The sequence below is a fragment of the Xiphophorus couchianus genome, chromosome 8 (genome assembly GCF_001444195.1).
Source record: "Xiphophorus couchianus chromosome 8, X_couchianus-1.0, whole genome shotgun sequence".
NCBI lineage: Eukaryota > Metazoa > Chordata > Actinopteri > Cyprinodontiformes > Poeciliidae > Xiphophorus > Xiphophorus couchianus.
Genome location: NC_040235.1, coordinates 4,767,515 through 4,782,595, shown reverse-complemented (window position 1 = coordinate 4,782,595; position 15,081 = coordinate 4,767,515). Strand labels below are relative to the sequence as shown.

At 43.9% G+C, this 15,081-nt stretch overlaps 1 protein-coding gene across 2 annotated transcripts in view; it reads right to left on the bottom strand.

The window, feature by feature from the left end:
- The window catches only part of reck (reversion-inducing-cysteine-rich protein with kazal motifs), a 73,430-nt gene that overhangs the window by 38,005 nt on the left and 20,344 nt on the right, over positions 1–15,081 (bottom strand). For both annotated transcript variants that reach the window (XM_028025854.1, XM_028025855.1), the window contains exons 3-4: positions 8,851–8,925; positions 1,671–1,707 (exon numbers count right to left, since the gene is read on the bottom strand). In XM_028025854.1, coding sequence (XP_027881655.1) covers positions 1,671–1,707; positions 8,851–8,925 — 112 coding nt within the window. The remainder of the gene's footprint in view (positions 1–1,670; positions 1,708–8,850; positions 8,926–15,081) is intronic.

Below are 15,081 nucleotides of genomic sequence, written 5' to 3'. Positions count from 1 at the left end.
GGATGTCATTAAGTGAAGCTGGCACATTGAGGAGTCTGAACAGAAACTGCTGTTCCTGTGCAGTGTAAGAGAATCGATCAAATCTCAGAATGAGGAAAGCTTTTGCACATTCCTGAGACTGCCTGGAGGCCAAGTGTTCCACAGGTACAGAAGGAAAGAATAAAGGCTTTCCAATCTGGAGGCCATTAGGACTGTGGATGATTCCCCCCCCCCCATGAGTGGGCAGAAAAATTCAGGCTTTTGATATCTAGCCTGTTTTTTTGCTCAGCGATTCTTGGGCCTGGATACAGCCCTACCAGCTACCATTCAGTGTAATGCAAGCAGACTGAGGTTACCTACATGTAATGATTCATAAAGTCAAAGTTTTACAGATAGTAAATAAGTATCAAAACAAACATGGTTGGGATGGTAATTGCAATGTTCAAATGGTATTTGAACAAAGATCAAAGCATCTTTATCCATCCATTCATTCTTTATCCAGCATGCTCATCCTTTTGGGGTCAGTGAGGTTTGCTGGTGCTCGGCTTTGATGAAGCTGTATCAATCAGGGAATCTATTAATCACAGTGCTTATGCTGTCAGACTCCCATGTCTTGGCTGATGAGGGAAACCTGATCCTGACTTAAAGCCTGTTGATTCTACCACAGGTTTTTTGGTTGTCCTGGTGATATAAGGTATATCACCTTATCAAAGCCAATAAGAAACAGATTCTAGTATTTTTAAAACACATTGTGTAGCTCCCACACATACTACATACTACACATACTCAGGTGTGTGTAGTCTGTGAGCCGTGCAGACTCTGGGTGCATTCTACTGTATATAGTAGCGTACTGATTTCCTACATCTCGATTTCAGCCAACGTGTCGACAGATGAGGGGGAAAAGTACATAAGACTAATCAAACAGACTGGTGATGAAAAAAGGGAACCTAACAGATTGTGCATGTCTGTCTATTACCTGACTGCAGTGTGAGTTGGTGGTGCTGGATGATCTGAAACATCCTGGCTCAGAGGTGCCTTGTTGTGTTTAGTAAGCATGGCGGACAGAAGCCAGCTCTAGATTTTCATTCTCCATGAACTGTCTGGCCGGACATTGTAGTCAGTGAGGTAAAACCCAGTTACAATGCATTCTAGTCTGTAGATGTCTGTTACAGGTACTGGCTTCTCCAGACCCTTTCAGACCTTTTACATGTACTGAGGACAAACCTGCTTTCATTTCTTAAAATCACATGGTATCAATGGATATACTAACTCTGGGATTTGATGGCAATCCCAGTTGAGATTAGTTATTAGGTAGGACTCTGGTTGTGCTCTACCAGGCCAGCAGATGGACAGGAGAGCTGGAAAAGGACTGTAGAATGGGTTATTTCTTTGTCTGCATGTGTCTTGAATTCACCCAATAACTCTTTAGACAGTGCTGGGAGACCCAGCACACATTCTGACAATGGATGTTTTGACGTGCCAACTTGGAGGTTTGACTACCTGTGCAGTTCCCTTCAGGAACCAATTCATATTTAGATCTGTTTTTACCTAATTTATAATTTTCTTGTATTTTCTTAATAAACATACATTTGGGACAAAATGCTTTATGAAACACATCATTAGCAATCTCACACAATTATAACTAATCTTTTTGTTATTCCTGTCAGTGTCTGTCAGCAGTCTTGCCTTACCTGGGAGTGTAGAATTGATGCACATCCAGAGCTCATTCTGTAGAAACAAAGTGAATGTTAGTTTTTCTTTCTTTCTAATTACTCTTGTTAATTGATCTGTGGCTGTAGGTGAGCAGTCCTGGATGAAGTCAATGCACTGCCGTCGATTCTAAGCTGCAAAGAAAAGATTCTGACATTTGGAGCTTGGAACAAAAATATCCTTAATCCATACATGTTGCAATCAGCATGTGCAACATTTGAAAAATATTAGTTTGGATACCCCTACCTCTCCTTGGGCTGCCACCTTATGGTGGTGGAGGGGTTTGAGTGCCCCAATAATCCTAGGAGCTATGCTGTCTGGGGCTTCATGCCCCTGGTAGGGTCACTAAAGGCAGACAGGTCCTAGGTGAGGGACCAGACAAAGCACAGCCCGAAGACCCCGATGACGAACGGCAACTTTGGATTTGGTGTTCCTTCGCCCGGACGCGGGTCACTGGGGCCCCACTCTGGAGCCAGGCCTGGAGGGGAGGCACGATGGCGAGCGCCTGGTGGCAAGGCTTTTTCCCATGGAGCCCGGCCGGGCTCAGCCCGAAAAGGAAACATGGATCCCCTCTCCCATGGGCCCACCACCCATGAGAGGGTGGTGGGCCCATGGGATTGGGTGCAGTGTGTGATGGGTGGCGGCCGAGGGAGGGGACCCTGTATGTCCAATCCTAGGTTGCAGAAGCTAGCTCTTCGGACGTGGAATGTCACCTCTCTGGTGGGGAAGGAGCCGGAGCTAGTGTGTGAGGTTGAAAGGTTCCGGCTAGAAATAGTCGGCCTCACCTCGACGCATGGCTCTGGTTCTGGAACCAGTCTCCTTGAGAGGGACTGGACATACTTCCACTCTGGAGTTGCCCACGGTGAGAGGCATCGAGCAGGAGTGGGGCCTCCTGGGGACTCTCTTGTTCTGCTGGGGTACTTCAACACTCATGTGGGCAATGACAATGATACCTGGAGGGGCGTGGTTGGGAGGAACGGCCCCCCTGATCTGAACTTGGGTGGTGTTCTGTTGCTGGACTTCTGTGCTCGTTACGGATTGTCCATAACGAACACCATATTAATGCATAAGGGTGTCCATATGTGCACTTGGCACCAGGACATCCTAGGCCGCAGTTCAATGATTGAGGTGCGGAGCAGCATGGTTTTCGTCCTGGTTGTGGAACACTGGACCAGCTCTACACCCTCAGTAGGGTGCTGGAGGGTACATGGGAGTTCGCCCAACCGATCCACATGTGTTTTGTGGACTTGGAGAAGGCGTTTGTCCGTGTCCCTCGGGGAGCCCTGTGGGGAGTTCTCCGTTTGTCCTGCCTCAAGTAGAGGAGTTCAAATATCTCAGGATCTTGTTCATGAATGAGGGAAGAAGGGAGCAGGAGATCGACAGGCAGATTGGCGCAGCATCTGCTGTGAAGTGGGCGCTGTACCTGTCTGTTGTGGTGAAGAGAGAGCTAAGTCAAAAAGCAAAGCTCTCGAGTTACCGGTCGATTTACGTTCCCACCCTCATCTATGGTCATGAGCTTTGGGTCATGACCGAAAGAACGAGATCGCGGATACAAGTGGCCGAAATGGGTTTTCTCCGTAGGGTGTCTGGGCTCTCCCTTAGAGATAGGGTGAGAAGCTCAGTCATCTGCGAGGGACTCAGAGTAGAACCGCTGCTCCTTCACATCGAGAGGAGCCAGTTGAGGTGGCTCTGGCATCTGATCAGGATGCCTCCTGGACACCTCCCTGGTGAGGTGTTCCAGGCACATCCCAGCGGGAGGAGGCCTGGGGAAGCCAGAGGGTCATAGTCCCACACTGGAGGGACTATGTCTCTCTGCTGCCCTGGGAATGCCTTGGGATACCCCCGGAGGAGCTGGAACAAGTGGCTGGGGAGAGGGAAGTCTGGCCTCCCTTCTGAAGCTGCTACCCCTGCGACCCGACCCAGGATAAAGCGGAAGAAAATGGATGGATTCCTCTACATTTGCAATAAATATTACTTCCCCCAATGTTGTTTCTATTGCTTTGGAAAATAAACTATTCCACTTGATTGATGAGAAAATTCATATAGGGTTAAAACTCCAGTCGGGGTTTTCCTGGTTGCTTACAACAATGTGCTGCACCACATGCTCCAAGCATTAACACCAGAATGACCCTCTAGTTCAGGCTGCTGAAAACTGGACTGGTGATGTCAGTCCACCCAGTTTACAATGTCCACCTTTTGCTGTACATTGTCTGTAAAACATTGCCTAATAACAGAAATTCCAGATGACACTTTCACAAAGTCTTTATCAATTCTTTGACACCATACAGGAAGTGACCACAACTTCCATCACCATTTAAAATCTACAGGCCTGTAAGTGAGCTGCTGCTGTGCATGTGCATGTGTATGTGCATTATAATCATACCAGAAACGCATAACTCTAAGTTTTACCCCAAAGTAACCGACAGAGTTGAGTAATGCTGTCGGATGCAGGTAATGACAGCTAAATGATGCTCAGCTAATATTACAGCATCTTAAGCCTGTTAACAAGTAGCCCGCGGCTCCCGAGCTGTTACCTACGTTCAGCTACGTAGATTCATTTTGGCCCCCAAAATAAGTCCATGCCCCCTGATAACTTGCTTAACCGTGGCCCGCCAACAGTAAACTGCCTCGTATGCCGACATTTCAAGCTCATGTCCCTGCTGGCGCTTCTAAGCTTCATCTCTCACCAAACAATTGTCCGAATTCGCATGCTATTCCCAGGCCATCCTGTCATTTCTAAGTCTAGAAATCCAGCCTATCCTCTAGCTTTCCCAGGTTTCACTCTCGCGCATTCGTTCCAGTCCCTCTTCCTAGCCAATCATCATAAGGCACCTACAAGCCATCCTTGCTGTCCGTTAGCAACAAACTACCAGACTTGCAAGCTGTTCTGAAGCCACGGCCCCACCCAGAGGAACAGAACCTCCAACATCATTGCTTAGGTCCAAGTCAAGTTAGTTCGCATGGTACGTTTCACAAGTGCAAAAGCTTTACATATCATATGTTTAAGAAAAAAAAAAAGTTCACCATCGCCCATATTCTCAACCCCCATGGGGGTGAAGCCAGCACCTCCTTATCGCTGGGAGTATAGGATGGCACCTCCTCTCTAATTTTCCCTTTCTATTCAGCCTGTCGTGCATGGCCCTTTTGAGGGGGAATCTCCACGCAGCTGGTTCAGCTCCAACCTCCATTTCAGCAGCTCGTGTCCTCAGCATTCTACGAAACCCGTTTCACTTCTGTAACCTGTTTCCTGAGGGGTCATTTCTGCAAGCGTCCCCACATCGCCGCTCTCCACCATAAGCTATCATTTTTGACCCACAAAGCCGAATTTCCACCATTTTCCTTTCCATCATTTGCCATTAATCAATTTAATTGCCACTAATCAATCTAATCACCTCTGCTCATTGCAGATCTGGCCTTCATCTACTAACATCCCGCCATTCGAACACTCTCGCTTCCCCAGCTGGCCTTCATCTACCAGCATCCTGCCATTCTAACACTCTCGAGGATAAGCTATCTCTCCCAGCCTTCGTTCAGTCCAGTCCAGCTACTAGACAAAATAATTTATTTCAAACACTCATCCACGCAACGTAATTTTATTCCCTATAGTTCCTCAGTTTCTCATCCTCATTTCTAATCTTAGTTTCATCTTCATGCTCATCCATCGTTCCAAGCCCCTGCATTTTCGCAACCTTGAGGCTGTAATTTATATACGACATCATTCAACTCTTTAGATCACGTTTAACCAGTATTCAAGGTATTCTCTCGACCTTACGCCAACAGCTTCATAGTCATCTTCAGCATTCTCTTCATATAATTTTACGTATCTCATCTCCGTCTTCATAGCTTCCCTCAGTGTCTGATGAGCACTGCGCAGTTGACTGGTGGTGGTTGGTGAACCTCACGCAAAGTGCATACACTCATCCAGCAAATGTTATGCTCATCTTTCCCCGTTGTCCTTCACTCCCCTATTTTAAGTTTCATTCCAGAATGTCCCCATATCTCGCTCGCATCCTCTAATGTCACCCTGCGGATCTAATCCTAGTTCTAGCATCTCACCTCCAGCAGCAGGCAGCTATCTTCTCATGTTCTAATCTATTCCCTCTCCCATCCTATTCTTGCTATCTCAGTAACATGCAGCTGGCCTCTTTCCTACAGCTAAAACATCATTTCAGCTGGTCTACTCTACAAGCATCCGGCTATTCCACGCCCAACTATGTCTCCAGCTGACCTTCATCCACTGGCTTCATATCATTTTCCCCTACTATCAGTATCGTCACCCTGTATAGACTCCGTAAAGTCCCAGCCCGTAAGCCCCTAGCTGGCGTAGCTTCCCGGCCATTTCTCACTTTCCCAGTCTCTAACTCCCAGCTTCGGCCCCATCCTCAGCTTTCATTTTTGGGGGATATTATTTCTAATAGCATACTATTTCATAGCATCACCACATTACCCCAGTCGGCCTTCATCTACCAGCATTTCGCCATTTCACTCAAAGCGGCGCCCCTAAGCTGGCCTTCATCTACCAGCATCCTGCCATTTCATTCATAGCAGCGCCCCCAAACTGGCCCACATCCACCAGCATCCAGTCATTTCACGCATAGCGGCGTCCCCAGCTGGCCTTCATCTACCAGCATCCAGTCATTTCGTGCATAGCAGCATCCCCAGCTGGCCTACATCTACCAGCATCCAGTCATTTCGTGCATAGCAGCATCCCCAGCTGGTCTTCATCTACCAGCATCCAGTCATTTTGTGCATAGCAGCATCCCCAGCTGGCCTTCATCTACCAGCATTGATTTTGCATCCAGCGTCCCCTGCTGGCCTTCATCTACCAGCATGCCGCTTTTTAATGCCGCGCCGCTTCCCCAGCTGGCCTTCATCTACCAGCATACCGCTCTTTAACGCCGCGCCGCTTCCCCAGCTGGCCTTCATCTAACAGCATCCAGTCATTTCATGCATAGCAGCATCCCCAGCTGGCCTTCATCTACCAGTATTGATTTTACGCACAGCGCCCCCAGCTGGCCTTCATCTACCAGCAACCGGCCATATCATGCACCCGGCGTCCCCAGCTGGCCTTCATCTACCAGCATGCCACTATTTAACGCCGCATCACTTCCCCAGCTGGCCTTCATCTACCAGCACCAAACCATTTCATGCCTCACCGCGTCCCAGGTGGCCTTCATCTACCCACATCCCGTCATTTCATGCCTCGCACCATCCCAGTGTCTTTCATCTACCAGTATCTCGCCAATACACGCCTAGCGGCATCCCCAGCTAACTGTTATCCATCAGCTTCATAATTTACCCCTATCACAGTAACATCACCTACTACAATCTCTTTAAGTCCTAGCCTGTAAGCCCTGAGTTAGCGTAGCTCCGCCACATTACTTTGTGACCCTGATACTAATTCCCCGGCCTCTGCCCCGGCCTCAGCCTCCTTTTCGGGGGATGACATTCCTAACCTACATCGGGAATGCTCATCCGAGCTTATTGCATTTCACAGCTCGATGTCCTCAGCTGGGGCCCGAGCGCCAAAGAACTTTAAATTCATGCATGTCAATAAACCTTTTTAATCGCTGTTTTTTCAGTCTGAGTCTCTCCAGATTGAAATAAAGCCTAGGCGCAAATTCAAACTGGAAGACTCTTTAGCCCCACCTGCATCATCCAATCGGCGCATCCCGCTCATCGCCGCTGACCTATCAACGCTGGACCAAGCCACATCACGTCCAATCACCGACTAAGGCCCAGTTGATAAGGACCTCCATCCATGGCATCTTCTGCTTTCCAGCTGCGCTCAACCCTCCTCCACCCCTTCTCCACCTCCTCTCTTCAGGCTCGCATCCTTTACCGTCTGGTCCCGGGGGATGACATTCCTAACCTACATTGGGAATGCTCATCCGAGCTTATTGCAATTCACAACTCGATGTCCTCAGCCGGGGCCCGTGCGCCAAAGAACTTTAAATTCATGCATGTCAATAAACCTTTTTAATCGCTGTTTTTTCCATCTGAGTCTCTCCAGATTGAAATAATACACCTCCACCAAGCACCCGGTGTGTTCTTAATTACTCAAATTAATGGGAGGGTCTAACAATTACCAACATAATCTAAGCAATTCCAAATATAAAAATTAATTACAAATTTTGGTTCTAAACTAACTTAAATATATTCTAACTGCCCAAAGAAAAAAAGTTAATTGGTAGAAATTACAATCCACAAAATTTAGCATAAATGCCCACAACACGGCCGTACTAGCACATTTTAATTGGAAATCTGTCCTATTTTTAATCAGAAATGTGAATTTTAGAATTTTTGTTTAAAATGGAAGAGGCTTTTTTCCAGCTAAAATCTTAAATCCAGTCTTTGCATCTCAGTAACATGAACATAATTGTCGTGTTTTGAAGAGCAATTTTGGATGGGATGGAGATTGACAGACCAAACCTAATGATCTTTCGATTCAAATAGTTTCTCTTGAAAACAATATTCTGTTGCAGAGGAAACTCAAAGTAAGAAGCTGTCAATTTTTTCCCCATTTTTCAATTCCATAAATTTAAACAGAGTAGAAAAACAAGACTAATCATACTAAACACAAGTTTGTCTGTCTGCTCTTGCTATGTGGAGGGATTGAACTATCCCTCCACATAGCAAGCTTTAGAGCAGTGCAGTGTGTGAAACAATCATGTCATGATCAACACTCTGTCAGTGTCTGCTGGCCGCTGAAGAGAAATTCCCATCAGGATGAATCAGAAAACCCATGATTTAACAAACAATACATGAATTTAAATGACACAGGGGCCAGTGAATGCAGATGAATACATTCCATCTTGAATGAGTCAAAGCTGAAATCCTTTAGGTGTGTGGACAGTAATTTTTCTCAGTAAAACTAATTGTGCTATCCTCTATGAGACATTCCAGGTCTTTCTTCTGGAAAGTATTTTCCAAAGACTAACATTTACTGTGACTTTTCCTTGCATTTTCACCGTCAAAGAGAATCAATACTGAGCAAATATAAATAACTTAAAATGTCCTATTACTTAGGTTTACTGGGAATAATTACAAGAGGATTCAACAGTCTCTTGAGCATTGAGAACTACTGTGGCTCAAAATGTTGATCAAAACAGAAATGTTTTTCCAATGTTAGAGGCGTCCATAAAAAGAAAACTTTCTTACCAGAGACTCAGGACAGTAATTGGGTAACCTCTGGAGGAGATGCTTTAGGCGTGACTCACTTTTGATGGTTGCAAGCTGTGGGATAAAAGTAAAAAAAAAAAAAAAAATTAAAAACCTATCAAATCCAAGAATGTCTACATACCATGTCTGTTTGAATAATATAAAACTGTCTAAGAAAACTTTCCATGTGATTTATCTTTTCTGAAAACTGGGGAAAAAGGGAAACTTGGCTAAAACCATGATTGTGGTTGTAACCAGCAGAGTAAAACACCAGGGTCCGTATTGTCAAAGATTCTCAGAGTCCTCTCAAGAGCGCTCCTATCCTGGCCTAGACATTAGCTTAAGAGTGATTCAGTCAGCTGCTGAGCCACTCTGAGTGAGGAGATGACAGGATTGACTATCTTAAGCTGCTTCTCCATTGTCAACTTTACTCTTACCAGTTGGGTGCCACCCCAGTTTGGAGCATTTCCATTAAGGTCTGTTCCTCACTGCTGTAGACGTGAATATGGTAGGATCGCACACTCACAGCCAATCAAAGCCAAAACTAGACATATTCATTTATTTCAGAAAAGACTCAGAGTAATGTCACACAGTCTTCATCTGGCTGTTCTATCACCATCTTGACTGTATGAAAGCAGATTTCCACTTCAATGATCGAACGTAAGAGATCCATAATGGTTGGACCTAACTAAGTACATCTCTTGAAAGTGAGCAAACTTTGCTTCCAAACATCGAGCATCGATAAGTGAGGTTGGCTAATCTCACAACCCATCAATTTATTAGCAATAAGGAGATTTTCAAATGTTTCTAAAAATAATCAAACTTTGGTACTGTCAGTCAGTGAACAGTGTATTGAACTGATTGCTGTAAAAAGGAATTGTAGTCATATCTGCAGACTTGTGACACATCCGACCCAGATTGAGCCCCTACTTCACCTACTCAGCAATTCCTTCAGGCCTCAAAAAGAGACTCTCTGAAATTACTTTGAAAAGGTACAAGCTTTGTCCATTGCATTATGCATTTGCGATCAGATTGCCAACCAGTGGCAATTTGACGCAATACATTTAGAAATATGTTTTATTAATAGTGTTGAAAATTGATTAATATAACTGTGTGTGTATCACTTTAAGAGCTCAGGAAGCCATCTGAGTAATGTTTGCTGTGATTGGTTCATTGTAATTTCAAGCTGCCAATAGCCGTTGTTGTAGTAAGAGCACATGTTCAGTGTTAGATGAGCAGAAAGTTTATGAAGTAGTCGATAGAGACCATTCAAAGCTGTTTGTTCAAGAGACTGGGAGCGTGTAAATGAATACAAGTAAGTTTCAATCACACCCAAATCCTCTACTGTTTTACTCAGCACAGGACCTAGGACCACAGCTGCTGTCCCTCCACAGACATGTTCTATTTCCACAGAGTCATCCCCAGCCAGTCAGAAATCTAAGTTATACTGCCCATATTGCAATAACAACCAACATCTTCTGAATCAATGCACAAACTTCAGTAACCTCACTAAGGATCAGAGAGAAGTATGGATTCAGAGTAATTGCATTGAGAATACAGGCAATGTATTCTCCATGCATGTATTGGAGATTACATACAAAGGAGAATACAACACCTGACGAAGAAGTAAGGAGGGTTGTGGAGAACAACTTCTACATTGACAACTGCTTGTATAGTCTGAGTTCTAAGGAAAAGGCAAAGGGGTTAGTTGACAGGCTTCAGTCACTACTTCTCTCTGGAGGGTTTGAACTCAGACAACGAGCAAGAAGTGTCCCTGAAGTGTTAGCTCATCTTCCAGATGAAGCCAGAAGTGGCAGCAACGAGCAATGGTTGGCCCAGAACAATCTAGAACAGCAAGAAACGGCACTCGGCCTACGCTGGGATTGTGAGGAAGATGAGCTGGGTTACAGATATAGTTCAGTGCCAGAGAAAAAGCAAACAATGCGCTACATTTACAAAGTTCTGGCAAAACAGTATGATCCACTTGGTTTCATTACACCTTTTACCACAAGAGCGAAGATTAATGTTTGGCACTTATGGGACAAGCGTAGAGAGTGGGATGACCCTCATTTGCCTGAAGACCTTCTTAAGGCATGGTACAAATGGGAAGGAGAGCTGGAACACCTCCACTGACTAACCATCCCACGGTGCTACAATAGCTCTGAAACAGATATGCAGAACTGCAACAAGGCTCTCCACATATTTTGCGATGCATCTGAACAAGCTTACGGCTCTTTCGCATACCTTCGTACAGAGAAAGCTTGCCATCACAGCTTTTGTGATGGCAAGATCCAGAGTGGCTCCCAAATGTCAACAGAGCATTCCAAGAATGGAACTGTGTGCTGCTCTGACTGGTGCACAATTGACAAAACTACTAATCGCTGAGTTGACCATATCAGTACAACAAGTCGTACTTTGGTTTGACTCCACAACTGTACTAAAATAGATCCAATCAGACTATACATAGACTATATACAGACTATATAGATTTAAAATTTTTGTCGAAACCACAGAGGCTGAGATCCAAGAACTCACCGGTTCTATGACCTGGCAATATGTAGAATCACTAAATAACCCGGTTGATGACATCACTCGAGGAAAATCTCTGGAGTCCCTTATCAACTCAAACAGGTGGAGTCAGGGCCCAGCTTTCCTCTTGCTTTCACCAGACCGCTGGTCTAGTCCTCTTAAATTGAGGGATGTGGATGAGTGTGAACTAAAGGTCGTAGCCTTCTGTGGAGCCACAATGCAGATTGCAAATTCCATATCTTTAGCAGACAAAGTATGTTCCTTTCAAGAACTCATTGAACACACTGCAATATCTGCTCACGGGGCGGCTCCTTCCCAACATCACCTCTCAGTGGATGACTACAAGGATGCAGAGTTGACAATTTTACAGCAGACTCAACTGGACTGTTATCCAGATGATTATCAGCTGCTGCAAACAGGGCAAACTGTGCCACCCTCAAGCAGACTTGTTAAACTGGCTTCAGAGTATGAGACAGAGATTAAACTAATCAGAGTTGGTAGACGTCTCCAACATAGTGACTACCTGGTCACAGAAGAAAAGCATCCCATTTTGTTAGATGGCACCCATCCTGTCACTAAACTTATCATTAAACAGTTTGATCATAAGCTCCATCACCCAGGGCAGGAAAGTGTGTTTTCGGAACTACGCAGACACTACTGGGTCATTAAAGGAAGGGAAGCAGTCAAACGGCTTCAACGAGAATGTCCACTCTGTCAAAAATGGCATGCAACACCAGTGCCAATTCCTTGTGAACATTGGCAGGAGAAACAAAAAGAGATGGGGTATTCTTTTTAAGTGTCTCACAACACGAGCAGTTAACATTGATGTCCTCACAAACATGATCTCTGATTCATTCTAATGGCTCTCAGGCGTTTTGTATCAAGGCGAGAAAAACCATCAGAATTACTCTCTGATTGTGGGACAAATTTCAAAGGATGTGAGCGAGAGCAAAATGAAGCCTTTCAAAAGATGTGTCCTACAATTCAAGACCACCTCTCCAAACAACAGATAAGGTTCAGCTTCAACTCACCTGATGAGCCCCATTTCGGGGGAGTTTGGGAGCATGAAGTACGATCAATCAAGTCAGCACTAAGAGTATCCCTTGGAGCTCAGACTGTCACCAAAGAAGTTCTCAGAACATTGCTCATTGAGGTTGAGGGGGTACTACACTGGGTTATATGTTGTCAGATATTGCAGACTTGGATCCCGTAACTCCAAATTACCTACTGATGGGGCGGCGAGATGCTTCATTACCACAGGTAATCTATCCTGAATCAGATCTGTTAACACTGCTAGGAAACATTGGAAGCGCAGTCAGATGATTGCAGAACAGTTTTGGCATAATTTTATAAGAAGTTACTTACCCACCTTGCGTCAGAAATGTTCAACTAAGACAGAAAACCTTCAATTCGGAACAGTGGTAATGATACTTGACAAACAACTACCCAGAGCACTATGGCCTGTTGGAACGGTGGTAAAACTTCTACCAGGACCAGATGGAACTGTTCGAACAGTTACATCAGACCACGACTTGTGCGTCTCCCAGCCATTCCAGAGTCTGATGATAGGAAGTCATAACTTCGTATTTAATGTCAGTATTTTAGCAGGATTTGTATATCTGTGCAACTTAAATATATACTGTATATGTCACTTTAAAGAGTTAAGATTATGATAATATGTTTTGTGGTTTATTTGTGGTCTCTTGCTGCCATCTGATGGACAAATTAGAAATAACTGTTTATAGCGAGTAAAAATAATAGCTTTCATTTTTTTTGTCTTCTGTATTTCTTGTAGACCACTCTCAGCTCTATTAAAGAAAGTTTGGACCTGAAATCTCTCCTCTCAACCTTTACTGTATGCTTGTGGTGGCTCTACCATTTAAAGAACTAACACTACCCATAAAGGGAGCACAACAAATACTAATTATTAACCCATCCATCCATCCATTTTCTGTTCACCCTTGTCCCTAATGGGGTCGGGAGGGTTGCTGGTGCCCATCTCCAGCTACGTTCCAGGCGGGAGGCGGGGTTCACCCTGGACAGGTCGCCAGTCTGTCGCAGGGCAACACAAAGACATACAGGACAAACAACCATGCACACACACACTCACACCTAGGGAGAATTTAGATAGACCAATTAACCTGACAGTCATGTTTTTGGACTGTGGGAGGAAGCCGGAGTACCCGGAGAGAACCCACGCATGCACAGGGAGAACATGCAAACTCCATGCAGAAAGACCCCGGCCGGGAATCGAACCCAGGACCTTCTTGCTGCAAGGCAACAGTGCTACCAACTGCGCCACTGAGCAGCCCCTAATTATTAACACTGAACGTATATTTATCAATCAAGTTTATTTGTAAAGAACACTTCAGCAGGAAGGCAGTTCAATGGTCTTTAAATAACAAAACCACAAAACTACAAAGTTAAAAAGAGAACAAGATACAGTCAACTATTGAACAAACATTACATTTTGATGAGTGCCATGACCAAAATCATGCTTATCAAATATGTTGGTCAATGTTTTATTTTCTAGTTTTCAAAAGCAACTCTAAATAGGTGAGTTTTATATGTATTTATTTTTCATAAATCTTAGTTAGCGTCATGTAAATATGCCATGTACAAAAGACTGTTAATTTATTTTTCTTCAGCCCTCTAGTTTGGGTTTCCTTTATCAAAGTGTTTTATATGTAGTATTTTATTTCCGCCATGGGGTGGCTCCTCAATCATATTTTGTTCATTGATCTAAGTATGGACCTTACCACAGGAGCCGCATTTCATTGGCTGATGCCCATTCTACGTGATAGCGTGGCTACCACGTGCGTGGTGTCAAGAAAATCCGAGCTCATCCCACTTCCCCATGCTGGAGATTTTAGTTTAACAGTAATAATAAATAAAGTTATCTTTAAAATGAATCACTCAAGTGATATCAAGGCCCAACAGTAGACTTAAGTGTCAATAAAATAAATCTGGTTGTGTGTGTTGTTTTTGTCTCATGCAAACTTTGCTTTAATTCTACTTTTTTCTATCTAATCATAAGAAATCATAGTCAGTCAGAGAGATTCATGAAACAAGAAAAGCAGGTTTCCTGGAAAAAGAGGAAGTTTCCAGCCTGCAGATTTATAAAAATAGCTGAGACTATTTTAAAGCATGAAAGTTTTAAAAAATTAAATCTAAACATTTTGAGTAATTTGATAAGATTCAAAGTAAAATACTTATATTAATATTGGTTTACTTGTAATAATACTTACACTTATATTTGTGAGAACACCTACAAGAAAAACAAGTAACTGTAACTTTAGTAGTAAATAGTTAGAATCATGTATTATTCTTGGTTTCTTTTCAGAAAAACATCTGTAATAACTCACATTAAAATCATAAATGAATGATAGATCAGAGAAGCTGAAGAAAATAAATGTGATATAAGTTATGGTTATAAAATTATAAATGAATGCTAAATCAGAGAAGCTAAAGAAAATAAATGTGATATAAATGTGATTTTGACATTGAACTTGAAATGGTGTAAAAGGTTGTAAAACTGCAATTAAACATCACTGATATGTTGGAGGTAGATGGTAGGTGAAAGGTGACAGGAAGGGAAAAAGGGGAACTAACAGGAGAGCAGAGATGATCAGCACCTTATATGGAAACAGGAGGTTGAGCAGCCCTGAGACATTGGCACAGACATCATGACATGATGTCTCT